The sequence below is a fragment of the Diabrotica undecimpunctata genome, chromosome 4 (genome assembly GCF_040954645.1).
Source record: "Diabrotica undecimpunctata isolate CICGRU chromosome 4, icDiaUnde3, whole genome shotgun sequence".
Lineage (NCBI taxonomy): Eukaryota > Metazoa > Arthropoda > Insecta > Coleoptera > Chrysomelidae > Diabrotica > Diabrotica undecimpunctata.
The window spans coordinates 32986623-33008147 of NC_092806.1; the positions used below are offsets into that span (position 1 = coordinate 32986623).

A 21525-nucleotide genomic window follows, 5' to 3' on the forward strand; every position below is an offset into this window, starting at 1 on the left:
AAAAGAAAACGACTTTCAGGTTTTTAATATAGAAAAATAAAAGAGGCAAAAACTGACTGAGAAAAAAAACTTAGCGGTGCACTGGAATCATTTTTGATGAAAAACATACATGAAAATGACTCGGCTATAAATTTAGGACATTCAAATTCAAGCAAAGTCCAAACCATAGAAAAAAGTACGAAACAATTGAATATTCCTGCGGATAGAGACGGATGATTTGATGACAATAATAGTGATAGTGCGAGTGCTGATGCTGAAACGCCTGAACCTGAAACCACCAACCAAGACAGAACAATTAATGTTCCAGTTAATCTGGATTGCAGTGTAGGAAGCTCCAGCATATACTTGGTTTCAGATGATCCTGGAAAATGTCCTGCAAATATGAATCCAAGTGAAGTTCAATTTCTTGTTGAAAATTTTCCTCAGCAAATTACAAAAATTAACTTCCCCAGAGATACAAATAATAGGAAATTTTCAGAAAATTATTATTATCGCAGACTACCTAATTTAGATCAAATTCATCGCCCGTGGTTGTTGGCCCTTGTAAACTATTTTGTTGTAATGAAAGCAGCCGACAATTACTTAGTAGAATTATTGGGGTAAGTGACTGGCAACATTTAGCTATTATTTTAAAAAGACATGAATCCGGTGCAACTCATATAAAATATTCTCAAAAACTATTTGAACTATCTACAACATTAAAAAAAGGATTAACAGTTGACTCTGCTCATCAAAAATTATATGAAATGGAGAAAAATCATTGGGGCGCACGTAGAACAAATAACAATTGTAGTAAGATGTGTTTCTGCTTTCTGCAATGTTATTTATAGAACATGAAGTCTGTGCGACATTGGACATTAAAGATATTGTCAAAAAGTTTTCCTAGACGAAAGCCCGAAAAGTGCGTTTTTAGTTTTTGTATGTGTTTATGTTTCTATTCACGGTTTATTTTAATTATATGAACATTTAAATTAGGATATTAGGATATAGATATTCTGGACGTTGGATCATGGTTATTAAATTAGGATATTAGGATATAGATATTCTGGACGTTGGATCATGGTTATTAAATTAGGATATTAGGATAGGATATTAGGATGTACATTAGGATAATATATGGACGTTGGATCATGGAGATTAGTCTAAATGTTCAAGTAAATATTTATCTATTTACAAATGATTATTGTTATATTATGCATCTTCTGCACATTTCTTTAAATAATAGTATGTATGTCTAAAGTGTTGGAAGGGGGGCGGCAAATATTAAGTTGCACACGGGCGGCCAATACCTTAGCGGCGGCCCTGATGAAAGTACGCCACTCCATCTTTTGTGCGGTCGTCCGATACTTCTTCTGCCGATTGGTGACTTATCTCTTGTTATTTTGTGGTTATTCCATTCTTTTTTTCTATTTTGTGTCCATTATTATATATATTAGAGTAAGTCATGTTTCACGCCAGTCAATAGCTTTGATTGTTTACATTTTTATTCCTTTGCTATTCGATACTATAATCAGTCAATATAATAATTTAACGAAATTAAATGCATTTTATTATAAGTTCATTTAACTAAGGACCCAAAACCAACCTCATCTCAACACCAACATATTTAACAGAACATCAGGAAGGCCGTACACAAAGAGTTAGAGGTATAAGGAGTGTCAGCAGAACGGCCACATACCAAGATCGCTGTCTTAGGTTTTTTTATGGACAGGGCCGCTTCACATCCACAAGGTCAATTATAGACTGCTGGTTTGAAATGCATCAATGCTTGGTAGGTCTATTACAATGCGAACTGTCTATCACCGAATCAGAAGGATTGCCCAGCCCGTTACTCGTAGGCACCGAAGTGATCAACTTAGTGCAGAGAATAGCTTAACTCAAATGGAATACTATTGTCTTCATTGATGAATCTAGATTCTGTTTGGCCGTGGATGGTGGCTGTGCAAGGATAACAAGACGACGTGAATAATCATATGTGTATGGATAAAAACATTCAGTGATGTTAATATCGAACTGACACAAGTAGTCCTTTACTCTTTTATGAAAAGGTTTAGTAAAGCTGATAGTTTAAATCATCTCTGCCGTCTATTAAAGGTATATTGCGTTCTTCGTCCTATTTTACATTGATAAATATATAATTATAGTTACTTTTATTATATCTATTTTTTATGCATTTACAAATTCTTCTATTATTTCTACATCATCTCTGATCTCCTTCTTTTGAACGATTTTATTGAATGCTGGTATTCCAAATATTTTTTGATATTTTTTCATATTTCAGAAAAAGGTGTAAATAAGGAAGTGTCTATAGTAGATATAAATTGCGCCAATTGCTACTCTGAAAATATTTGAGGTTGTTTGTTAAACCACGTGCGTAGATTTTTCAGCCAGGAAATCCGTTGCCTTCCTGGTCCTCGTTTTCTTTATACATTTCCTTATGAAATTAGTTACAGCAATCCATATACACCCAATAAAATAGTATACAATTCTTTTATAGTACATCCACTAATAATTTTCCAACATAAACATGCCTCATTCTGGTATCAAAGAGACCGTCTTTCAAATCAAGGTTGTCAGACATATTTCCTAAAATTCCTAAGGTTATGTTTAAAAAATATTCTCTATTCTCTATTCGTTATTATAATATAATTATACATCTTTGGAAACACTGCGCGAGATTTTGATAAGTTGTGGATTTAAATATAAGAAATTAGATAATCAAATGGTAATAATGGAATCTCGGCGTATTGTTGAACTTCGACGAGAGTATTTGAGTAAAATAAAACGGTATCGTAATTCAAACAGAAACATAATCTATTTAGACGAAACCTGGTTCGATACGCATGATGTTGTCAAGTACGGCTGGGTTGACAACACAAACAAGTGTGCGTTAAATACACCGTGTTCACGAGGAAAACGTGTTATTATTCTTCATGCCGGAAGCAAAGATGGTTTTGTATCTAATGCATCGCTATTGTCGGCCAAAAATATAACAAAGTCTTCTGCCGATTATCACGAAGATATGACAGCCGATTTATTTGAAAAGTGGTTTGTTGAACAACTCTTGCCCAATATTCCGCCGAATTCAGTGATTGTTATGAATAATGCGTCGTATCATTCCCGCATATTAAATAAAATACCTAATAATAACACGAAAAAGGACGACATCACTGTTCCTAAAAAGATTCCAGTAAAGAAAGAATTAATTAGAATGATCAAAAGTCGGAATTTTAAAAACGAATACGTTATTGACACCATTTGCAGCAGGGACGGCCATACTCTTTTGCGATTACCCCCATACTATTGCATTTTTAATCCAATTGAAATGGTTTGGGGTACCGTAAAAAAACGATTGCGAAAATATAATCAGTCATCAACATTAAGCGCAGTGGCCATTGAGAATATTCGAGAAGTAATTAGTGGCATTAATAGCGATGTGTGGAAAAATTGCGAAGCTCATGTTGTAAAAATAGAAAACGAATATCCTGTTTTACCGGCAATAGCACCAATAGTTATAAAACCTGGGAACGATTCGACTTCAGAAGACGATTCTTTTTAGTCCTTCTAATTAATTTCTTTACAGCTATCGCGATGCATCTTGAACACTAGTATTCATTATTATACAGTGTGTCGCATTTAAGATGAAGACACCTCTATATATCAGCTATCAAAATACATACAGATTTGAAATTTTGCACATTCATACATGTTGATAGTGCACATTTTTTTAAGATAGTCATCTGAAATTTAAATTTTAAACGCGGCTTACTGCGAATCCACAAACAGGGTAAATTTTCGATATTTTGCTTCGCGTTAGAGAAGGTTGAAGGGTGCCTGACATTTTTGCCGGAAACAATTCAAATTCAAAAGATCACCTTTTTCTGCTACGGAAAATATTGCCCCGATTTCTCAATAAAATCAATGTTGAGACTTTAGTTTAGATACTCTTGAATCTCAAAAATACCCATTTACATATTTTTCAAGCCTCGAAAATGCATATTAGGTATCGCATTTTTCGGATTTTAAATCGCCTATATCTCCAAAACTATTAACTTTTGAGAAAAATGACATAGATCTTATTTAGAGTCACCCAAAAACCTAAAAAATATTTTTTGGAGCACAAAAGGTGATATTTTAAATTTGTTTAAAAAATTGTTTAAAGAATTTCTGCCCAAAAATTGAGAAATTTTCCTGAATATAATTATGTAAAAATTAATAAAAATTATATGATTTTTCTTGAAATATGCGTTTGATGAACTGATTCCTTTTCTTAATTTCCACGCCAATGGTCGGCATTGGCATCAAAGAATCTCAAAAGCCGACGCTTGGCAAACTGACATTGGAAAAAGTATACTCTGTTATCCAAACTTTTGCGATGTTTGAGTCCAGCTTTCACACAACTTCTTGGTACTATCCACAAGGAATCTACGTTCCTGTATTTGGCTGTATACCATATATTAAAAAAATTTTTTTTTTTTTTTTATTTTTTTTTATTTAAAAAAAAAAAATATATATACCTTTTACAAAGGATTTTAATAAATTTTTTTTTTCTTGGTACTACTTTTGGGACAACTTGTTCAATTTTAACATTTTTTAATAGTGAGCAAAATCTGTATTTATGATTTTTTTAATCTTCTCGGTTTCTACTATGGTTTAGCTGCTTAAGTAATGACATAACTTTTTATAATAACAATTTTAATACGAACCTACATAAATGATAAAAAAATAAATGTTACCTTAGTTTCGGAAGTGGTGTTTCCTTTGCTTAAATCAATGTCACTGAATTGTGGGAATGGTGCAAGGTCCCCTCCAAAGTTAGGGAATTCGGGAAAGTCGCTGGAGGAATTTCCAGTTTTAATTCCTGGGAACCTATTCATAAACTGGTCCACTTGCTGCCTTATCCTTGTCATTATAGCTGAAAATAAAACGTTTATCTTAAATTGTAGTTCTACATAATTTTAAAATGAGTTTATAAAGTTTGATGGAATAAAGCACTGGATATTACAACAGTTATATCGATAGTTATACAACTTTCTTAACTTCAGTTAAGAAATTTTGCAGAAAATATTGTGCTAAAGCCTGTTTGATCATAAAGACTATAACCCTTAAGAGTACAAGATCGTACAAAGCTTTCAATCCGAATCCCTGTAAACTAGCCTACTATAGCTAGTTACTTATTTTTCGTCTTTCATAAAAAGGAAGTTACTGGTGTTATAATGGGGGAAAAGTTAAGATTACTATATACATAAATATATTCAAGATTCTTTTATACTGGCAACGAACATTCAAATTGTTGAAGTTTATGTAGGCAGGATTCTATTTAATGATTCGTTGTTGTAAAATAAAAAACTTAAGTCACATTGTCAATAAATGATTCATCAATTTCTACTTAATTTCTTTTTATGATCATTACAATAAACAATTAAAAATTATAATCCAATAATAATATAGGTATGAATAAAGGTTTTACTATATACTGTAAACCTATAAACATTATAATATGTTATTTATCGTAAAGTAAATAATATGGGGTTATTGAATACAGATATAATATTGTTCTTGGTATTAACGGTGAAAGAACTACTTGTTACATTCCCGCATTAAAATCCCTTTATTTTATCTATTTCTAGGTATGCAATTTATTATGTCTGCACTGAAAAAAGGAAAAACATCCTGTATGAAACGAACGTAAATTTCTCTTGTTAAGTCAACAATTTTAATTTATAAAATGGCTTAGAAAAAAATAAATATATCAGTTGATCTTCCTATGCGTTTGTTTAATTTTGTTTCTTTAATTATTGGGACATTATTCATAATAGGTCTGGGTGAAGATAGCGTCAAATGAAGCTTCACAGAACGAAATATCGATGTTTGGCAGTGTTGCCGGGTCCTTAGAAAGTATATATTGTATGCTTCAAATATACAGCCAGAAAGCTTTTAAAAAGTAAATTTTTTTACATTATTTTATGAATTTTACAATTTTTTAATTTGCATAAATATTTATTGTTTTCAATATAAATTGCAGTTAATTATTAGATTTTTTGTGGCTATTGTCCTTTGACAGATTACCGGATAGCTTTGACAATAGAGTCGGAAAACTCAAACCAACAGTTGACAGATTGCAACAGATATCTTGTAGCGTTTTATATTTAATATCTATATAATAGTATAAATTCTGTTTTAAGTTTTGTATTCAGTTGTTTCTGTCGTTGAAAACGATTTGTTTACATTCGAGTCCCCTAATATTCTGGTTGAAAAAGAGATTCTTAGAAAAAATATTATAAGTCAGGTATTCAATTTTTCTAAAACGTAATAAAGCTGGAAATATTTCAAGGTTGTTACGAACGAGTGTCGAGGGGTATTTTGTTTGTTTAGGTTCGTAGGCCACAAACTGGTTGGAGACGTGAAGGGAAATTGATTTAGCGTTGAATTTGTAGAATGAACGCAGAGAGGAGTCAAGCAAGAGATTTCAAACGAGAAGGACGTTTGGCGGATTTTGAATCCACACCCAATTCTTTGTGTGTAATGTCTTAAGACCGGTTAAGGTGATAATACTCTTTGCATAATGGCAGTTTAGAACAGAGTATCAACCATAAGATTTGTGCAGTACACCGGAACTGATGAAATTTTGAAAATTATTATATAGGATGTCCCACCAGCTTTGTTGTCGTTTGCCTGCTTGATCCAACCCCATCTACGTCAGATCTTCGCCCCTGAGTATGGAAGTGGTTTCCTTTTTGTTCCAGTTGAGAGTTTTGTCTTTGCTGCTCCAATCCCAGAGATAGTAGCAAGTTTTTTTTTAAAGTTAAGTGAAAAAGTTTGTGAATCAAGGTAACAATTAACATACTAATTTTTCCAAATTAAATAGACATTATTTTTGACAATTGATAATTGCTCTCATTAAAATAAAAGAATTTGTAATATTTGAAGTTTTATATTGTGTTAGAGGCGTGGCCAACAAAATGTCATAATTTATTCTGTCTTACAATGTTATGTTGACATATGACATTTTGGCTTAAATCTGCTGTTATTGTAAAACAATTTTAATTTGATTATTATATAGAAAAGATATTTCATATATAAGGTTAAATTTTAAGATATCATAAACAAGGATATCTTTAATTTTTAATAATCTAATTTGGCCATATTAATAAATAACCTAGGAACCATTTCGAAAATTTTTGTAGCAATCTCCTTTGTTAACAGATCAGCACGTAAGTTTTTGTTAATTTTGTTATGTTATTTAGTATGCTTCTTGTGCCATCTGTATTTTTGTAACTGTTTGTTTGAGACAATAATAAATGTTTAATGTATTGCTCCAACCATTTTGTTTATTTTAGTTTAGAAAAATCTCCAAACTCTTTATGTATTTTTTTATTTTAGGATATTTTTCCTAAATCCAGCAAGTTTAGGATTCTTCTTCTTAGGAGTCCATATTTGCCATTTGTCCAGGAGATTTACGTAAGTAACCCCTTTGTTTCATTTTTTTTGTAGCTGCCCCAAACCAACCCCCTTGTCATTCACTTATCCACGACCCCAGCTCTCCAGCTAACCCCTGAGTACCGTTCGCACAAGTAACGATTGTTTTGCTTGCCCTATCTTCGCCCCCATAGTTTCTGTCCCCAATGTTCTACTCCCATAATCTTACCCTGAGGTAGGCAAAATATTAATTCGTTACAATCTTTAACTTTAATATTTATACTGAAATTTTACTATTTATTTTTTAAAAACTGTTTTAAAACTATTTACTTTTTTATTGATAATTTTAAACTATTAATTTTTTATATTTTATTGCTTTTAATTGCATATTTTACATTTTTAATCTAAATTTCAACACTGCCAAACACCAATATTTTGTTCAAGCTTCATTTGAGGCTAACTTCACCCAGACCTATTATGAATGATGTTTAATCATTGCATTATTACTTACACGGATTTTGAATTTTGGAGCGAAACTTTTATACTGGCGTGTATTATTCTCTATAGTAAAATGCAGAGCAGATTGTCACGATATGGCACAGTAGATCGTCACGACACGAAATAGTTGGAAGAGTCCAATTACTCGACAAAGTTAGTCCTTTATACAACATGTAAACATTTCATTTACTTATAAAAGAAAACTATATATTTCTACTAATCTTTTATTTATATCATCTCTAACATTCAAAAAAAGGACCAATGATGATAATAGGAAATTGGAATGCAAAAATAGGAAAAACTAAAATAGATGACCATTTGAAAGGAACGATAGGTGAGCATGGCTTAGGCAAGCGAAATGAACGAGGTAAACGTCTCCTTCAATTTGCCATCGATGTGGATCTTAGTATAGTAAACACAATGTTTAAACATCACCCGCGGAGATTATCAACATGGTCTTCGCCTGGAGGACGATACAAGAATCAAATAGATTATATTCTTGTCACTAAACGATGGAGGAGCTCAATAATCAACGTGAAGACAAAACCAGCTGCAGACTGTGGTTCCGACCACAAAATGTTACAAGCAGAATTTCGCATTAGGTTACACAGTAAAACAATCACAAATAAAAGACAAAAATTGATTCCAAAACACCCGGAAAAGATTAAAGAAGCATTAGCAGAAGCTGACCTACCAGTGACCACCGGAGACCCTGACAAAACGTGGGAAAAGAAATGGATCACTGAACCCATCAACAATACTAATCCCAAAGACAAAACAGCTAGGAAAAAACATTGGATGACTGAAGAGACTCTCAATTTTGTAGAGAGAGTATCTAGCGAGAGAATTCAAACCACAGACACAGATCATTAAAGATAATAGTGGAAATACCATAACAAACCCAGACGGTATCGCAGAGGTATGGAAATAATGTTGCGAAATACTATTCTCTAACAACGACCCAGACAATAAGGCAGAGAAAAGAAATTATGAAAAAGAGAAGAGTGTCAGAAGTGTAAATTAGGAGGATAGGAAATGAACTAGAAATAATGCTGACTTAAATATTTATTTAAATAAACTTGAGAAATGGTTCATAGTGGAACCTAATACACCAAGGAAGAATACGGACAAAATTGTTAAATTTGCTGCATTATCATAAAATTTGGAATGCATACTTACTGTCTATTTCACGTTGCGTTTCTAACTCCCGAGACCCTAACTCCCTAAATAACGGATTAACCCTGTTATAACGACTGAAGTCATATCTCTTATCTCTATCCATATTTATGTTTTATTTATGAATATTTTAGATAAAATTATTCAAACGACATATTTGCCCTCGTTTTCACACTCCCGATATAATAACTAAGTATATGAATATTGGTACTTGCACCACAATTTTACAATTGAAGCAACGTAATTATCATTAAGACTGCAGACTTCCTAGACAAGCCAATCGTTTTAAATAAGGCACCCACGACATTTTTCTGCCTCACACACAAACATTAACTTTTCGATTTACCCACTAAAATCCTTGAAAATGACATATTAGGATTGTTTGTAGGATTTATTGCACTTATCTATTTAATGTCAACAGTTTAAAGTTGCCTATATTGGCGTAAGATAATTAAACAAATAATTAATCAAAGCAGAGACGATCCAAACTGAGCAAAAACATCATTATAATCACCATAATCTTTAAAATCGTCTTACTCCAAACAAGACTTTCTGAATTTTTTACAGCCATAGGTGTCGTAGTTAAACATTTGTATCTATAGCTGAGTTGGGTCCAACGTAAATAAGCTGTTTAAAAACGCTGTTTCAATACTGGAAACATTTAGTCAACATCATCATTCTTTTTGCCGTTATCCTTATGCGGGATCGGCTTCCCTAATTAAAATTCTTTACAAATTTCTATTTTAGGTCTTCGGGAAAATGTCTTTCCTTTCGACTAAATATAATACTGTTGTTTATGTTAACGATTCAACCTGTAGGTTTTTATGTGTTTTTAAGGCACATTGAGGTTTTAACTCAAACCGTGAGTTAGATCTGAAATAGATTTGAAATATTTGAAATATTTGAAATAACTAGCTACTATTTGTAACATGAGTGGAATGAAAATGCTTTCTTCAGCCTAAAAATCCGTTTAAGATATTGCCACGCTAGGCCTTGCTACACCACCCTGATTGCGTTGTTCGGAGAAGGTACCACTGTACTGACGCCGAGAAAAATTCCACTAGTTTCTGGAAGCGTTTCAAATAGTGAGGAGAAATATATATGGGTAATTTGCCACTAAATGCAGAAACCATGTCCCAAGCTAATTTTATGTAATTAATGTATTTAGGTTTTTTGTATCGATAACGATATATTATTAGGTATTCTTGGCACGTCAAGCATATTTAGTAATTTAATAATGGAATGTTTAAATAAATGAACCTCAAACATCTCAAAACAGTCAAAAACGGTTTGTTATTTTATGTTTTTTGTGTCTATTCCAAATTTTTCAGCTGACACTTTTGTCCACTTAAATACGGTGTTGATTCCAAGTGAACAATTTTTGAACCAAGATCCATCCTTCCAGTTGGGGTGAACGGTAAGGAAGAGTCTGTCTGATAAAATCTTTGGACCCCTTTTTTCCATTAATTTTCAAAAATAATCGAACTGGGCATAAATTTTCGTTTGATGAATTTCTTACCAGCCATTTGCTGCTTGTCAAATTTTTTGATTTGGTTTGGAAAAAATGCTGTTGTATTCAATTCGGTCCGTAAATTCTCCCATAACATCAAATTCCTTGAATTGAGAAAGGCAATCAGCCGAAACCTCTGTAGTGTTTTTATAATAAATGTTGTGGAAGTTTTGAAAACAAAGTGTTCAGTGTTTTATTGTTACAAAGAATGGATTGCCTATTCAGCCGAAACCGCTGTAGTGTTTTTGTTTTGTTTGTGTTTTGTGGAAGTTTTGAAAACAAAGTGTTCAGTGTTTTATTGTTACAAAGAATGGATTGTCTATTTAAAGTTATGTACAGAGGAACAAAAAATGATGTAGAAACCATACAGACCAGCAATTACTATAAAAGAAGAAGTTAGCAGGATTCAAACATAAGCAAGCAGGACATATAAAACCACTTGAAAAACTAAAGAACAGAAAAGCTGCAGGTAAAGATAGGATAACAAATGAATTAATTTTTTGCATTTTTTTATTGCATTTACGATAAGTTTATTTTGATAAATTTAGATCCCGAAAATAATGCAAAAGTTGTGGCATTACATGAAGATGGTCGCAGTATACGTTTTACTGCAAATCATTTGAATATTGCCAAAAATACCGTCTATGATGGTCTTATGAAGAATCATCAGACTGGAGAATACACTAGAAGACCAGGGGCAGGCAGAAAAAGGTGCAGAGATCAGCGTGATGAACGTTTTTTTAAAGAATTCCGCATAACGGAACCGCTCTTTAGCGTCAAATGTTCTGGTTAGTTGTTTGTTAAAAGCTCTCTTCTTCTTCTTCAAGTGCCATCTTCGTTCCGAAGGTTGGCGATCATCAGGGCTATAAGTATTTTCGAAACTGCTGACCGAAACAATTCGTTGTTGCTACAGCTATACCATTCCCGTAGATTCTTTAGCCAGGAGTTTCGTCTTCTTCCTATGGACCTTTTTCCTGCTATTTTCCCTTGCATAATTATTCGAAGCAGTTCATATCTTTCGCCTCTTGTAATGTGTCCCAAGTATTGCAGTTTTCGTTTTTTGATCGTAAATATGACTTCCTTTTCTTTATTCATTCTTCTCAAGACCTCGATATTTGTGACTCTCTCGGTCCATGATATTCTCAGGATTCTGCGATACATCCACAGTTCAAATGCCTCTAATTTTTTGGTATTAATCTTTTTCAACGTCCATGATTCCATTCCGTAGAACAGCACAGAATGTACGCAACATCTCATCAGGCGAAGTTTCATTTCAAGGCTCAAATCTCTTCCGCAGAACACTCTCTTCATTTTAGTGAATAAATAAATAGTTAAAAGCTCGGGAACTCATATTTCTGCACGAACTGTAAGAAGACTCCTGCATGAAAGTCATTTACGTTGTCATAAGCCAGTGGCATGTCTTAAACTAACAGCAACTCATTGAGCTAACAAGATGAGATTTACGACTGATCACAGAGACTGGACTGTTCAGCAATGGAGTCTTGTAATGTTACTCTTATGTAATGTATTAATGGACGGACGAGTCCAGTTTTTGCTTACGATCTCCAGACGGACGCGAACGTGTATGGAGGAGACCCGGAGAACGATTTGCACCTTGGTGTACTTCATTCAGAACGCTGTTTGGTGGCGGAGGTATTATGATATGGACGGGTATTTATTTCGACGGACGCACCAAGTTAATTCTCATCGATCATGGAACTCTAACAGCAGACAGATACAAACGACGATGTCTGGAGGACCATGTTTGTCCCCTACGCCCATTTAGGTGGGGATAATTTCTTATTTATGCAGGATAATCTGTGTCCATATACTGCGCGAATCCTCATGGACTACCTAAACACTGTCGGAATTCCCGTTTTGGATTGGCCCGCTTGTAGTCATGACATAAATCCATTAGAACATTTATAGGACATTTTAGGGAAAAAGATTAAAAAGTGGCAACCATTGCCAGAAACGATTCAATAGCTGAAAATAGCGTTGAATGTAGAATATACCACAAGAACAGAGTCAGCACCTTATTGCAAGTATGACTAGATGTATTGACATCTTTCGCCGATGTAGGGGGCAATACCCGATACTTAACCTAAAGAACAGTAAACTGTGGGAAATTAAAATTTTATTTTTTCTTTTGTTTAATTTTTTGAACAATGTCCATTTTTTTTGCGTTACTTAATACTTTCTTTTGTATTTTATAAATCTTAACACCTACAGAATTAAAAAAAAAACATACACAATGCAAGTGTTCGGATTTTTTTGACCAGGAGTGTATAATATACATTTTGATTAAGTAACGAGTGATAACGAGTACAACCGCCTAAGTTGTTAAGGAGCTTTTATCTTTTCAAAATTGATGGTTGACTCACTTGGCTACAGTGTTGCAGGCAACAGCCATGCTTTTGGTTGAAACAATTTGAGGGTTGATTTTGTGCCATCGAGACATCAAATTGTGACGTGAATGCGTTTATGTATGTGTGTTCGTGTATTGTGTTTGTATGTTATGTGTTGCATATATATTGTATATGATTGTGGACGATGTGTTTCCAACTTTCTTAATCCGTTATTATTGGTATATTCTTGTTGTCGACTTCTTCTTTTAGTATTGGCAACCAAAGCTTATTACATTCTGCTGATGGGTTCGCTACACATTTTTTTTTCATTAAGTAGAATGGGAGCTGCTTCTTTGATGTTTATCTTTTTCATGTCTGTTTCTTTCATGACTATTGAGGTATCTTTCTATTGTACTCTGTACTCTGTCTCTGTTATTAATGTATGTTTTATGCTTGTTTTTCCTGACACTTGTCTTGCGGTTTCTCCCACGTAGACATTGTTGCATTTACAGGGTATTTTATAGATTCAATTCTTTGATGTTTCTTGTGTGATGTTAGGTTTGGTTTTGGACAGGATGGATCTGAGTGTATTGTCTATTTTAAAAGTTGTTGTGATGTACTTATTTCATATCCTTTTTATTTTTTCTGATAAGTCCTTTACATTATGGTACTGTTGTCATCTTTGAATCCCTTTTTGAGGGTGTTACTGGACTGATGTGCTGTTTTGTTGTTTTCTTTTTCTTCTTCTATCTTGTAGAATTCCTTGTTTATAAATGACAATGGGTAGTCATTTTTTGTTAAAAACTTTGTAAGCAGGTTTTTTTCGCCCTTAAATGCATTTTTATTGTAGTAGGTGTTTTGGGCTCTACTATATAAAGATTAGTTTTGAATAGACATAACCCCTTAACAACTTTGGCGGTTATACTCCTTTCACACAATTTTTAAATATTTTTTTTAAAACGACTTCCAAATTGGAAAACGAAACGTAAACGAAAAATTTTAGTTAAAATGTAATTTTCATTACAATCAATTGTGACTTAATCCCATATAAAACCAATATACAGATTATCATTATAAATTGGTTTAATTGTCGGTGAGGTAGATAATATTAATTATTAATACGATAAGGATTTATTTATTTTAATTCCAAGGTAATAAAACAAAGTTCCAAGATACTTTATTGCATTTTTTCTTAATTGTCTTTACGTATTTACAATTTTTAATACTTCATTATAATTTTTTTTTAATATTATGGTATACAGCCAACAACCACTGAGAATCAACTCATCTCATAAAGATCGTAAATGACAATATGTAGAAAAATAAAAAGGCAACTTCTCAATAAAAAATAAATAACACTGTTCTGAAGTTATCACACTGCAATTATAGTTCGTCCCAAACCCTTCTTTCAGTGCGTCATAGTTGATCGAATTCTCTCTAACACATTAAGCTAGAAGTGACAGAAAAAAACGTGAGTCTGTGATTATTATAAATAGAACTTAGAAAATTATTTATCGTAAAGCTAATTCTACTTACGGATGTATAATTGGTTGGAGTTTAGAATACGGTAAATAGATATCCAATCAATGATGCGCATAAAAATAATTTGACGCAGAAGGTCTCGATCTTGACAGTACTTTCACAACGTCAACTGATAAAATAATTGTCATTGAAAATTTAATTTTGTATTTATTGTCATAAAAATATTTTAAATATGCCGAGATATATCGAGAAAGAACAAAGACTAATATTAAAATTATTAAATTATTTTCAATTAGAAAAAGAGGGATTACGATCATGCAACTGTCAGATTTAACTAAAATGACATGCAATAATTCTCGACATTCTTAAAATCCTATATTATGTCAAAATTAGTGACGCACTGAAAGAAGGGTTTGGGACAAACTGTACTATTTTTTTTAGGAACAAGCCACAATGGACAGCCGGAGTGTGACGTCACAACTGTCATATTGGTATTATTACTTTCCAAACAAAAGTTGAAATGCCCAATCTCAAGACTTTTTAATTTCTATAAAGTTAACATTTTGCTTCCTCTGCTGCTTTTTCTTTTAAGTATAGTGTTTTTTACGATAATACCATCATAATTCAGTGTTCTATTTCTATGAAATATAGTTTAAAAGTTTAAATTAAAGACATTCTAACCTTACTTTATTGATACATGCATTTTATTGCTATTTTTATAAAACAACATGCTTTATTATTTACACAACCTTGTAAAATTGTTGTAGTAACTATTAGAATACTTAGATATTGCAAAAAGGGGAAAGATTCTGTAAAAAAATGAAAAAATAACGAAAAATACAAATTATCCACACTAAACAAGGTTTGTTTGGAAAGTGAAACTGACAACTGACATATGTCAAATAAAATCTACGTCATCACTCCGGCGGTCCATTTAAGTTTAAAATAAGTTTAGTTTGACGTTTCAATTTTAACTTCGGAAATCGTTCTCAAAATACAAAACATTAATTTTAAACTTAAAATGTGGCTTATTTCCAATAAAAATAGTAACTAAAAAATAAATAAATAAATAAAATACTATTTTTTATTATTTACCCACTCCAGATCTAATATTTGTAATAAGAACGCAATGTTAAAAAATTTTGTACCATTTTTTATACTAATATCCAGCTACTAATACTCACTCGCACGTCTCTGTACGTCTTATATAACGAAGGTAATTAATGTGATAATACTCAAACGAGACATGTATTATGATTATATACCACCATTTGATCATATAACTTCTCTACCCACCAAACATATCCATTTTTATACGGGTTTTAATGTGTGGGTTGTATTTAATTTTGCATAAACTTTAACAATTTCACTCTAATTTAAACGAACGAGAATGAAATTACATTTAGTCCTGTAATTGGTGACACGTGCGGAAAATAGAAAACATTTTCAACGTCTATTTGTTCGTAGATTTCACAGCAGCGTATGATAGCGTAATAGCATAATAAGAAACAAGTTATATGCAGCAATGCAAGACTTTCGAATTCCCGTTAAACTGATCAAATTGGTAAAAATAACAATGCCCAAATTGATAGTGCAGTAAAAAATCCAAAATAGCTTTTCTGAAGAATTCAATACCAACAGAGAAACAGAAAACTTTCGTTTGGTATACGCTGGCGTCCTTTGTTTAACATCGCGCTACAGAAAGTTATAAGAGAAGCAGAACTTAACAACCGAGATATAATATTTAATAAATCTATCCAAATATTGGCTAATGCAGATGACTTGAACTTTGTCGCACGAGTGATTTGTAACTCCAAGAGGATGTTCGCTGCACTCTTAAGTGCAGCAGAGAATATGAGTCAAATGGTCAACGAAAGCAAAACAAACCTCAAGGCATCTTAGGGACAGACTACAGAATCAGAAACATGGGACAAAACTTTAACATGCATAATTTTGAAGCGGTGCAACAATTCTCTTATCTGTTAAGCATGGTAAACTTCAGGAAGATAATATCGAGAAATCTAACGAAGAATAATGCTTGCGAGCAGAAGTTATTATAGATTTATCAAATACCGTAGAAGCCATTATCTGATAAGAAAAACAAAGATAATGATATACATAACCTTAATGCTCCCAGTTCTAATATATGGATCTGAGATATGATGACTTCTAATACAGATGAAACAGACTATTAATATTCGAGAGAAAAATACTCAGTAAAATATTATGCTTAATAAATTATAATCGAACTTAGCGTTGTCGCTATAATTTCGAAATACAGTAGGTGATCATATTATTATGATCAGTCACAAAATTTTAAGTTTTTCATTTGTTCGAAAGTTTTATAACATCATATGCTGCTATACAAGTTATACCAATATGTTTTGTCACGAGTAACTTTGCTTTTTTGACATTGACAACTCAAGAAATGTCATTTGTGTCAAATTATGTCACAACATACACATTGTGGCGATTTTGCGCTTGGAGGTTAGAATTGAATTTGTCTGTTTTTATGTTGTTTTTAAAGGGTAATATCGTTTTATCTATGTAGTATGTTTTAATAATGTATTAGTGATGACTGTGAGTGAAAAAAACTATCAGTTTAATTTTAAAAATGTTTTAAAAAAATATCGATTTTTGAGAATAAAATCATAATGGGTAAGGCTAAAGACATTACTGAAATTAAAATACTGGAGATAAAGACACTTTTATCCAATACAAAGCTTTCCCAACGTCAGATAGCTCAACAGTGCTATAGTGTATTTTTATGTATGAGAGAGTAATAAAACAATAAATTATGTATGCAAATCCCTAAACTGTTGATACGGGTGACTCAATGAAAAACAGATATTTGTCAACAAGTTTACAGAAGTATATAGGAAAACAATTTTAAATTGAGTATGACCACCAGGTATAAAGGTTGGAGCAGAATAGAATACAATAGTTGTGAGGGTTACTAATCCCTAAATAAGGTTGCCAGTGTCGGAGTGATGGAGGTTAACAGGTACTAATGAATTTGCAAGAAATGTAAGATGTTTATTTTATTGGTTATATATAACCAATAAAAGTTTAATAAGTACCTACCTATTTGCAAAATAAAGTTTAATTCTTTAGATAAAATAAAACGTTTTATTTTATCTATTTGCAAAATAAAGTTTAATTCTTTGCCTATTTGCAAAATAAAGTTTAATTCTTTAGATAAAATAAAACGTTTTATTTTATCTGAAATGAGTGCATTCCACGAAGTAAGGGTTTCAACAATCAAACATTTAATTCTTTAATTCCAGGAATCTACGACAGTAATTGACTAGATAATTACCTTCTAAACTTATTCCACAGAAAATGTGATAGTGGGTTTTTCCATTTTGTATATAGGAAGGTCCAAGTGGCGTATTCAAAATTCTTAACAGTTCACTAAAAGTAGGTACTTCAGTTGCAAGGTGCAGTTTATTGTGTATACTAGTGTTATGGAAAATTTGGAAGTGCCGTGTAAACGCCGAAAAATTGGTCCTCTAACAGTTAATGAAAAAACATTAATATTTAATTGTTTTAAATCATTTACAGACAAACGTTTATGTGAAAGTGTTGATGAGACCGTTGAGTTAGTTAGCAGTACACTTGGTGTTGGGAAATCTACGATTTATAGAGTTATTAAAGAAGAGAAATGTGGTAGTTTTCAAATGCCACGTAATGCTCCAGGGAAACCAAAATTTCAAATAGAATATCATTTTAAAGAAGGACTTCGACGGAAAGTGCATGAATTCTTCTTTAGACAAGAATTTCCAACATTGGATAAAGTTCTTGTCTCAGTTCGAGATGATAAGGATTACCCAGAAATGAGTCGAAGTACGTTATGGAAACTTTTAAAAGAAATAGGCTTCCGCTGGAAAAAGAATCCCAGAAAGTCTATTTTATTAGAAAGAAGCGATATTGTCATATGGAGAAGACATTTTCTAAGAACCATAAAGGAAATGAGAAACCAAAAAAAAAAAATATTTTATCTTGATGAAACTGGATCAACGAGGGTCATACATCAAATAAATTTTGGCAGGATGAAACTGTTACAAGTCAAAGGCACGCTTTTGTAAATAACTTATCTACTGGTTTAAACCCACCATCAGGAAAGGGACGCAGGCTGATAATAGTACACATTGGCAGTTCAGACGGTTTTGTTGAAGGTGGTTTATTAACTTTTGAATCAACTCGTACCGGTGACTACCATGAAGACATGAACGCTGATGTCTTTCAAGAATGGTTCGAACAAATGATAGATCTTCTTCCTAAGAACTGTGTAATAGTAATGGATAATGCAAGTTATCACTCCAGACTTATAGAAGGACTGCCCACAACCAAGTGGTTAAAAAAAGACTTGCAGAATTGGCTAAGTTCAAAAAATACGTACCATCCCGGATCTATAAGAAAGGAACTTTATTCGTTGTGTGCCCTTCATAAAGAAAAATTTAAAAAATACGAAATTGATGAAATTGCCAAAAATCGTGGAATGACAGTACTTAGATCCCCACCATATCATTGTGAATTAAACCCGATTGAACTGGTATGGGCACAGATAAAGAGTGAAGTTTCAAGAAAAAATACCACTTTTAAAATTCATGATGTTAAACAGTTGTTTTTGGAGGCCGTAAATAATGTAAAACCTGAAAACTGGGAAAAGGCAGTAAATCACACTATTAAAGAAGAGGAAAAAATGTGGAAGCTGGACAATATTACTGATAAAATGATCGAGCCAGTTATTATAAATCTTGGTTCTGAAAGTTCATCTTCTGAATCTGATTTGGATTTGTAACAAGTAGCTGTAAGTTTTATATTAATATTTTTATTCATCTATTTAACATACCTTAGACGGTTTTAAAAACTCTTTTTCTCTTTTGTAATTTTTAAAAATTAAAAAAAAATGTGAATGTTTTAAAACCCTTTTTAATGTAGGCCAGTCAGTTCTAATATAGTGTGTGATAAAAGAGGTCACTTTTGTTTACATACACATAACACTTTATAACACTGAAATAATTCATTTATTTTTTACAATTATTCAAAGTAATCTTTCAATTAATCTTGAGCACGCCCATCTATAAACTATAAGTAGCGCAAGCAACGATGAGCAATATCAAGAAAAAAATTTATACCAACAAACTTCTAACTCAGCAACGTGCCCCATAATGTAGTCGAAGGCGTGTCACTACACTCAGAGACGAGAGAAAGATGATGGATATCTTCGCAAACAACAGAACGAAACCACAAAAAATTTCCACGGGATTTATTTCTGACGTGACAGTTCGCAGAAGGTTTGATGAGCAAGGTTTCAAATCATGTCACTCTGTCAAAAAACCACAAAGAACAACAAAATTGGACAATTGGGGATGGGAATAGGGTAAACTACATCACTACATACTAAATTTAAGTCCCTATAATCACTGTTTTATTCTAAAAAAATATCTATATATAGATATATAAAAAATATCTTATATATTTTTTTATTGCCAGGTTTGTTTTTCCGATACAGTGGAAATACTCATGGACAAGTCGACCTTCGTCCAAAGATGGGTGGGTGAAAAATATCACAAGGATTGCATATTGGAGCGAGTAAAGTATCCATACAAGATCTTGGTATGGTCTGTGATCAGTAGCACGGGCACAGGGAGGCTGTACATTGTGAAGGGAATGATGAACCAACATTAGTACATTGAAGTCCTGAAAAAAAAAGGCTTATGCCACAAATTAAAGACTAGTTTTGGTGACTCGGAAGATTCTTCATGTACGATTCAGCACCGTACCAAGAAAATTAAAGGACTGAAGTGGCCAGGTAATTTCCCAGACTTCAACCCAATCCAAAATCTATGGGAGCTCATTACGAGGGGGATTGCCCCAGAAACTGTCACAACTAAGCAGCAGTTAATTGAGGGACTCAATGCCACCTGGTACAGTTACGATGAAATAAAAGAAGAGCGCCTGAAAAACATTAAAAACATTCCAAGAAGGATCAAAGCTGTCATCGAAGCTAAAAGACACACGTAATATTAAAAAAAATTGTTATTTAAGGTCAAAGAAAAAAATATTTTAAAATTGTGTAAAAGAACGTGTTCTTGATCTATTTTTATAGTATACTCACATCATTAGATGTTTATATGCAATTTATTTCTTTATTAAACACCAAAATACAGTGTTTTTTGCAGTGATCATAATAATTTGATTACCCACTGTATATAATAAATACAATATATAGCCGAAGGCAAATATGTGGTTCCCAAGTAAAAATTACTACAGGTCAGAAAATCTGACCTATGGAAGTGAGACGTGGACACTGAACCAGCGTGAAACAACGAAATTATTAGTCTTAGAACGGAAGATCCTCCGGAAGATCTTTGGACCTTGTAGAGACGAGCTAACAGAAGAGTAGAGGCGAAGACATAACCAGAAACTCCAAGCACTCTATGGAGATAAAAATATAGTACGTTTCACCAAGACGAATCAAATAAGATAGGCAGGACATGTACTGAGATCGAATGATGAGAGACTACTAAATACAACCTTCCGGGAAAGGCCCGATGGAAGATCAGTCGATCGCCCAAGAAAAAGATGGAAAGATGCAGTAACGAGTGATCTACGTAAGGTGGGGGTACAAAAATGAGAGATTGTTGCACAACACCGGCAAGAGTGGAGAAAAATATTAAATGAGACCAAGACTCACTTAGAGTTGTAGAGCCAAGAAAGAAGAAGAAAAAGAACATCTGACCAGAACAAATAAAGCTACCGTGCAAGACCTACTCTACTGACAAAAGTCGAGGGGAATAGATGAAGAGGTAGACCAAGATTGAGATAAAGGGGTGGTTTGTATAAGGATGCCAGGAAAATCGGTGAGGCAAATTGGCATCAAGCTGTAAAGAATAGGTCAGAATGGACAAATAAGCTTAGGAATATAGACGCTCAATTAGAATCGTAGTGCTAATTATGATGATTACTTTAAATCAAAGTACTACATTTAAAACCATGTAAGTACTATTAATAAAATAATTAAAATAACCCATATCAATAATAACGAGTTCATCAGTAAATATAATAAAATGTAACTTAACATTA

The 21525-nt window shown here is 32.7% G+C and overlaps 1 protein-coding gene across 1 annotated transcript in view; it reads right to left on the bottom strand.

The window, feature by feature from the left end:
* LOC140439422 (uncharacterized) overlaps window positions 1–21525 on the bottom strand; it is a 79274-nt gene that overhangs the window by 10591 nt on the left and 47158 nt on the right. Inside the window, exon 3 of the mRNA XM_072529321.1 lies at window positions 4737–4915. Coding sequence (XP_072385422.1) covers window positions 4737–4915 — 179 coding nt within the window. The remainder of the gene's footprint in view (window positions 1–4736; window positions 4916–21525) is intronic.